Source organism: Aphidius gifuensis, linkage group LG4 (genome assembly GCF_014905175.1).
Source record: "Aphidius gifuensis isolate YNYX2018 linkage group LG4, ASM1490517v1, whole genome shotgun sequence".
NCBI classification, from domain to species: Eukaryota; Metazoa; Arthropoda; class Insecta; order Hymenoptera; family Braconidae; genus Aphidius; species Aphidius gifuensis.
In genome coordinates, this window is record NC_057791.1 from 7,919,750 (window position 1) to 7,927,653 (window position 7,904).

A 7,904-nucleotide genomic window follows, 5' to 3' on the forward strand; every position below is an offset into this window, starting at 1 on the left:
ATTAATAAAATACAATCTAGTAATTTCTAGTTATTACTAGATTTTCTAGTTTCTTCAGTAACACTATAGTAACACATAGTTTTAATTATTACAGTGAATTTGACAGTGATATCTGACATTTTAGAGTTAAATTCGAACATTATAGTAATGATTATTTACATGAGTGCTTTAGTTGGTTATTATTAGATCATCTAGTTATTTTTTAGTGACATTTAGTAACATTAAGTTTTGATCAGTTACGGTGAATTTAACAGTTTCTATAGACATTGTGTTGTTAAATTCGAACATTACCGTAAATATTTTTATATTTAGTAAATAATATTAGTGCAGTTAGTACCACTAAACTGGAGACACAACAAAAAGTACATTTAAGTAAAAATTTAGTAAGTGAATTATTCAGTTACATTTAGTGACAATTTATAACTTAGAATACAACCATGTCGGTACAACGAAGCACTGATAATTTAGCTCCACCAGAAAACGGGGGATCTCAGCGATCACTTCGTTCTAATCAATCAACTCACAGTCAAGGTAATAACAGTAAAAAAAAGTACGTCTGATTTAACAGGTCTTCCACCTGAATTACAACTCGAGATTGATCAACAACTTGATTATATTCATGGTAGAAATACTACAGGTATGGCAGTGCGCAGCCTGGTTTGGCCGCTGTGAATCGAACAACTAAAATACAATGAGATATTTGTTGCCACAAAAAATAAGACAAGCATGCGCGCGCTTGATACAAATTAAGAAAATTTTCAAGTTTTTTTAAATTTCAAAAGTTATCATATTTATTCAACAGATTTGGTATAATTATAAGAGCATATATATCAACAATTAAAAGCACAAAAATACCATTTTCGATATATCTGTAGTACAAAACCAAATAATCAAAGCACTATTGCCTGAGATTCGATTACAAAAGTTTACAATTATGGTAAATGTTATAATTTATCAATTTACAAGATTTGTTAAACAGAGAAGACATTAGTGAATTATTAAAGTTACACTATATCAACATAGCTATTGTGAACACAGTATGTTTACATAGTTTCAACAGATATTGGTAGTGTAGATTCAGCATAAAGCTTTGACAGACAAATTTGAAAACAAGAGGTTAGTAGTACAATCACATTTTGATAGAGTGTACGCAATGCCTCAACTTAAAACACGACAGCAAAAGGAACCACATGCATACTACAATCAGTGAGACTCTTCAGCGTTAAAGTCAGCAAAAGTAGAAGATATTACTGACAGCCGATGGTAGTTCATTGTACAAAATTATTGGACACAGATACACTGAGCATTGAGAATTATCTGAATAATACACAACAAATACCAAAATTAAATAATTTAGAATTTATATAACAAGAGCACGTATATTACAAGCATGAAGGTATAGAAGGAACAAACTTCTAGCCAAAATGCTAAATCTAGTTTACCAACAACTGGCCAAGTCCACATAACGAATACCACAAGCTTTATGCTACACAACCTACTGACACAAGAACAATGCTAAGACCAGCCAACAAAACCAGATTTTCGATGCTTGTATTGAAGTCACCATGCACAAAATGCAGACATTCCAAGATTCAAACTTGCAGAGAAGAATACAAATTGTTAGAAATAACATGCGTTACATTTGCTTGAGAGAATACCGAAGTGTGGTGCGCTTTAAATGTTTGTACAAGCACCATCAAAACCAAGTGTAACCAACGTCACCATACTATGTTACACGGTATGGACTTTCGTAAGTTTTTTGAGACCAAACCACAACCTAGCATTTCAGAAGAGATGACTGAAGAAAAATGAAGTGTTGGTACAATTGTCGAATTAAAACACAAAAATGAACAACTTAGAACACAAGAAATAAAACAACTTAGAACACACAAAATTGAGCAACTTAGTACACAACCAACTGAGACCACACAAAAGTTAAACTTAGATCACATAATCAGTACAAACTTACAAAAAGTAAGGACAAAATATTTGTGAGCACTGCGCAAGCAATGATTACCGTAAATACACTAGTTCACAACGTAAGATTATTGATTGATACAGGATCTGAATTATCATTTATTAATGAAAATATTGTACACAATCTTCAACTAACAAGAACAAAATCAAACATTGATACACACAACCAAGTGAAGAGACTTAATTTAGCTGATAAACAATTCAACAAAGCTAGAGGTATAGACCTAATTATTGGTGCTGACTATTATGGTAATTTGATAAAACCAAACATTATTAAATTAAACAACTCATCACTTATTGCACAACTTTCAATATTTGGTTATGATAATGTTGTTCTTGATTGTGTTCGTTAAACCATAATATTCTCTGAAGATCCCAATCATCTCCATGTACTTTAATTTGTCTGAACATTTTTGTGATATCAGTTGAAAATAGGTATTTAAATGATCTTATCCATGTTAATACGTCGACAATGTTCAACAATAAATTTTGTCCTGGATACGTAATATTTATCGATTTCCCTGAGTTTGTTTTACTTGATTTAATTGGATCACCAACGGAAACACAATTAACAGATGATACTAAATCAATAACATTTAGTTCGTCATCAGTACAAAATAATGAAACAAACCACGCTCAATGTTTTCACAACAGATCAATAACATCTGAAGTGGAGCTTTTTGAGAGCTGTTAAAGTTGTTTTGGCTACAAGAAGAACCACCACTGAAGTTAACAACTCATCTTAGTGTCGAAGAACAAAGATGTGAAGAACACTATCAGAAAACTCATTCAAGAGACTCCAATGGAAGATATATAGTTAGAATTGATTGAGAGTGTCAGAATCAACTTGATCATTCATATTCAACTTCACATCGATGTCTACAGCATACTAACTTGTAACGAGATACACATTACAAAAGCCTTGTACACAAGTTTTATGGCTGAATTGAACAATTAGACCACATGAAACAAATACCAGAACACAAATTAAATTATAAACCACATTATTACTTGCTACACATCATGGTGTTTTGAGAGATCATCTGTTAATTGTGTTTCCGTTGGTGATCCAATTAAATCAAGTAAAACAAACTCAGGGAAATCGATAAATATTACGTATCCAGGACAAAATTTATTGTTGAACATTGTCGACGTATTAACATGGATAAGATCATTTAAATACCTATTTTCAACTGATATCACAAAAATGTTCAGACAAATTAAAGTACATGGAGATGATTGGGATCTTCAGAGAATATTATGGTTTAACGAACACAATCAAGAACAACATTATCACCTGAACACAGTAACATACGGTACACGAGCAGCGCCATTTTTGGCTGTTAGAACACTACTTCAATTAGTTGAAGATGAAGGTCAGCGGTATCCACAAGCAGTACCTTCACTTCTAAAAGGACGTTATGTCGATGATATATTTGGGGGTGGTGATACACCAGAACAGCTTAAAGAAGTAGCTACACAACTTAGATCAATTTGCAAGGCTGGCGGTTTTCCGCTTGCAAAATGGAGCTCAACATTAACCGAAGAAAACAAAAACGAAAAACCCAAAATTCATTCCGATAATTGTAACACCCGAATACTCGGAATATTTTGGTCATCAATGACTGATAAGTTCACGTTCACAACTTTAGAAAAGATTACAAATTAGGATCACAAGTGCACAAAACGCCTCATTCTATCACAAATTGCTACAATATTCGATCCACTCGGCTTTGTCTCACCAGTAATAATAAGGGCAAAGATATTTATGCAAGAACTCTGGCTTCTAAAACTAGGTTGGGATGACAACCTACCAAGTACACAGACAAACCAATGGTACACAATTAGAGATGAATTGACGAATCTGACGAGAGTCTCAATTCCCAGGTGGTTCAATACGTATCAGAACACAAGTATTGAACTACATGGTTTCTCAGATGCATCACAGTTAGCAATGGCATTTATCTAACAATAAACACTCCGTCTACTGGCGCCAAGACCACATTGATATGTTCAAAAACAAAAGTAGCACCTTTAAAAAAGATCACCATTCCACGTTTAGAGCTTACAGCAGCATTGTTGTTAGCAAAACTCGTAGACCACTTTAAAAAACAACTGCAGTTTAAGATCACGAACATACATCTGTGGACGGACTCAAGAGTAACACTAGATTGGATCAAAGCACCACCAGCTCGTTGGAAAGAATTTGTTTGTAACAGAGTCTCACAAATTCAACAATTACTGAACACGCACGCTGGAGACACGTACCAGGTACACAAAACCCAGCTGATTGTGCATCAAGAGGCATAACATCAGAACAACTTGAACACAATGAATTATGGTGGAGTGGACCACCATGGTTAGTAAAACCTGAGAACACCTGGCCAAAACAATCTAGTACAACATCCGGTTCATCTCTACCAGAAGAAAGACCTGGATTAACATTATTGGCTACAAAACAAGAAACCAAAGAACCATGGACACTTATTGAAAAACACTCTTCAGTCACAAAATTATTTAAGATCACAGCACTTTGTTTGAGATTTATTTCAATACTCAGAAAAAATCCAATCAAAATGCATGGAGCAATAGATCAAGCAAAAACATTCTGGATTAAGTCTACACAGTCAATATACTTTAGTCAAGAAATAAAGACGATTTTAGACAACAGGACATTAGCCAGCTCTCATCCATTTAGTAAACTAACAGCATTTATAGATGCACAAGGAATATTAAGAGTTGGTGGAAGATTAGAGAACACAGTTCTATCCTATGAAACCAAACACCAAGCAATATTACCGAGATCAGCAAGGTTAACAACGTTGTTGATTGATTATGCACACAAAAGTACACTTCATGGTGGCACACAACTTACATTAGGACACATGAGACAACACTACTGGATCATTGGAGGAAGAGCAAGTGTAAAAGCACACATTTTACGATGTGTAGAGTGTGCTCGACAAAGAGGGATTCGTGCACATCAATTGCTGGGCCAACTACCTCTTTCAAGAGTTACACCTACACGAGCGTTTGAACACACAGGCATTGATTATGCTGGCCCAATAATATTAAAAAATTGGAACACAAGAGGAGCCAAAACATATAAAGGTTGGATTTGTGCCTTTGTATGTATGACTACTTCAGCGGCTCATTTAGAGCTAGTTACTAAGTACACAACAGAAGCGTTTCTCGCTACATATAAAAGATTTACATCAAGACGAGGAATTCCAGCACACTTATATTCAGACTGTGGTACCAATTTTATTGGAGCAGAACGAGAATTAAAAATTTTATTTACTCAGCACACTAAAGAAAATCAAGTCTTAGAAAACAAGATCTTAGAAAACACAACACGATGGCATTTTAATCCACCAGGTGCACCACATATGGGTGGTAAATGGGAAGCACTCATTAAGTCCACAAAGTATCACTTAAAACGTACTATTGGTGAATCAAAAATGACATATGAAGAGGCATCAACTTTGCTAACTCAAATTGAAGCCATACTAAATTCAAGACCACTAGAACCACTTAGTGATGATCCTGATGATCTTCAAACTCTGACACCAGGACATTTTTTAACTGGTACATCATTGATGGCAGTACCAGAACCTTGTTTACTTGATTTGTCCACATCTAGGTTATCAAGGTGGCAATTTATACAACAAATAACACAACCATTCTGCTCACAATGGTCAAGTCAATACTTGCAAAGGCAACAGTCCATTTCCAAATGGCACCATGTAAATAATAAGATCCAAGTTGGATCATTAATTCTGATTTCAGATGAACGAGCACCACCATGTAGATGGCCACTTGGTAGAATTACTAAGTTGTTACCAGGAGCTGACGGGTTAGTCAGAGTAGTTGAACTAAAAACTGCTACTACCACCTCAGTTAGACCACTAGCAAAACTTATCATTCTTCCTGTCAAAGCTGAGTAGTAATCAGCAATGAATTGCTGATGGCTGGCGGAATGTTTGAGATTAATGGGATTCAACAAGTCACACGTACACGCACACACACAAGCACACTCAAGCTAGAATCACGGCACACATTTTTTCCTTAGTCTTGTACAGTCGTAGTAAGAACACAGTCTAGCACACATTCAGTTTTTCATTTAGTTCAAATAATTAGTCCACATAAATTAATATACACAAAATACACATAATAAATTATCGAGTACACATAGTTTACTATTTTACAACACAAAGAACACAACAAGAATTGTGATTGATAAATTAATACAATTTATAGTGTCACAGTGCTGGGTTGTGGTTAGTTTCCTATCAGAACATTTTAGAACACAAAGGAACAAATATTGGCATTGTAACTTACAATTACAAGGTCAAAGAACACTTGTAATTATGTATTATAATAGTTTTAAAGTTATTGTGTTTTTTAAATAAATGACATTAATTTTTATAAAGTGCTGAATACAATTATTAAAATCGTATCGATACCAAAACCTATTACAAGCCATCCGAAATCTTAAATAAAAGTTTAAGATAAAAATAAACAATTTAGTTCACAATCATAGTTAATGCAATTTCTTCGTTTATTTAATAAGTTAACTTATTATTATTACACGGTAAATTAAAAATGTAAATTTTTTTTTTTCAATTCTATATTCAAATAAAATATATCTTTTTCAAATTCTTTATACATATTTTTTTACAATATACAAGATTTTGAAATCAATTCATATTCAATAATAATAGTAAGTGAGAGCAGTACAGAAATTCCAAGAAATCCTCTCACAGCAGTACAGCGCTTCGCAGTCTACTTTACTGCTACGGCAGCAGGAACGTACCGTGCCTGCAGCAGGAACGTTTTTTCAGTGTATGTTGCTATGTATAAAATATATACAATACTATTTATAATTAAAATTCATAACATTTACTTCTAATATAAATGAGTGTTTTTGATTTTTTTATATAAGGTGATCATTGAAGTTTATATATATTGGTCTAGGTAATTTTTATCGTTTTATTAATAAGATATAACGATTATTAATATAATTATAAAAAATTAGTATGAGAAAAAGAAAAATAATTGGAAAATCATCATATTCTTCTATAAAAAAAAAAAAGTTCAAAAAACGATAAACAGAAAAATGATGATGATGACGAAGATGATGATGATGATAATGATATCCCTGAAGTTTACAGTAGTGAACGAACCAGACATAGAAGAGAAAAGTTTCAAGAAAACTTTAAAAAAGATAGCATTTTCCTATAATCAAGAAACTGACTATGAATTCAGAAATAATATTTCAATTGGTTTAATGGATAATGAATGTACTTATTGCAAAGCATTAAAATACAAAAAAGAACCAAGTGGTTTATGTTGTGCAAATGGTAAAATTAAACTGCCAGCATTAAGAAGTCCAATTGAACCATTGTTATCATATTTAATTGCTGAACTTACGAAGCCGGCGAAGCCGGGTAACACCTGCTAGTTTATTAATATTTTAGAAAAATTTTTTCTTTTTTTTTTGATTTTTAATATTGAAAAATATTTTTTTATTTTATTAATGAATGTTCATTGTGGAATCATCCATTGATATCCGAGTTTACGACTATGTCTGTGGCACTGGACCTAGCTGAAGATTACGTTTTTCACCAAGGTCTTTATATGTTTAGAAGATAAAATTACTTATAAGAATTTAAGTTGAGGCTTTGCTATCTGGCGGTGATCTCACTAAGTATAATAAATAATATTTCAAAATATCGATACTTTTAAAATTCACTCTCTGCCACTAGGTAGCTTGTGTAGTTTTATTCTATCCGACACCTACTTAAAATGCTTTCTGATTCATATTCTCTGACGACAAAATCAACCGTACCAGATGATAGAGTTCGATTCCAACCTTCACACAGTGAACATCAAAGTTGAAATCTAAAATAAAATCAGCTCGATTA

The 7,904-nt window shown here is 33.0% G+C and overlaps 1 protein-coding gene across 1 annotated transcript; it reads left to right on the forward strand.

Moving 5' to 3' along the window:
- The first annotated feature begins 3,184 nt into the window (after positions 1-3,184).
- LOC122853816 lies at positions 3,185-7,441 on the forward strand. The gene is made up of 3 exons (XM_044154236.1): positions 3,185-3,448; positions 4,197-5,833; positions 7,246-7,441. The coding sequence occupies exons 1-3, from the start codon at positions 3,185-3,187 to the stop codon at positions 7,439-7,441; spliced, it is 2,097 nt and encodes a 698-aa protein (XP_044010171.1).
- Positions 7,442-7,904: the final 463 nt, after the last annotated feature.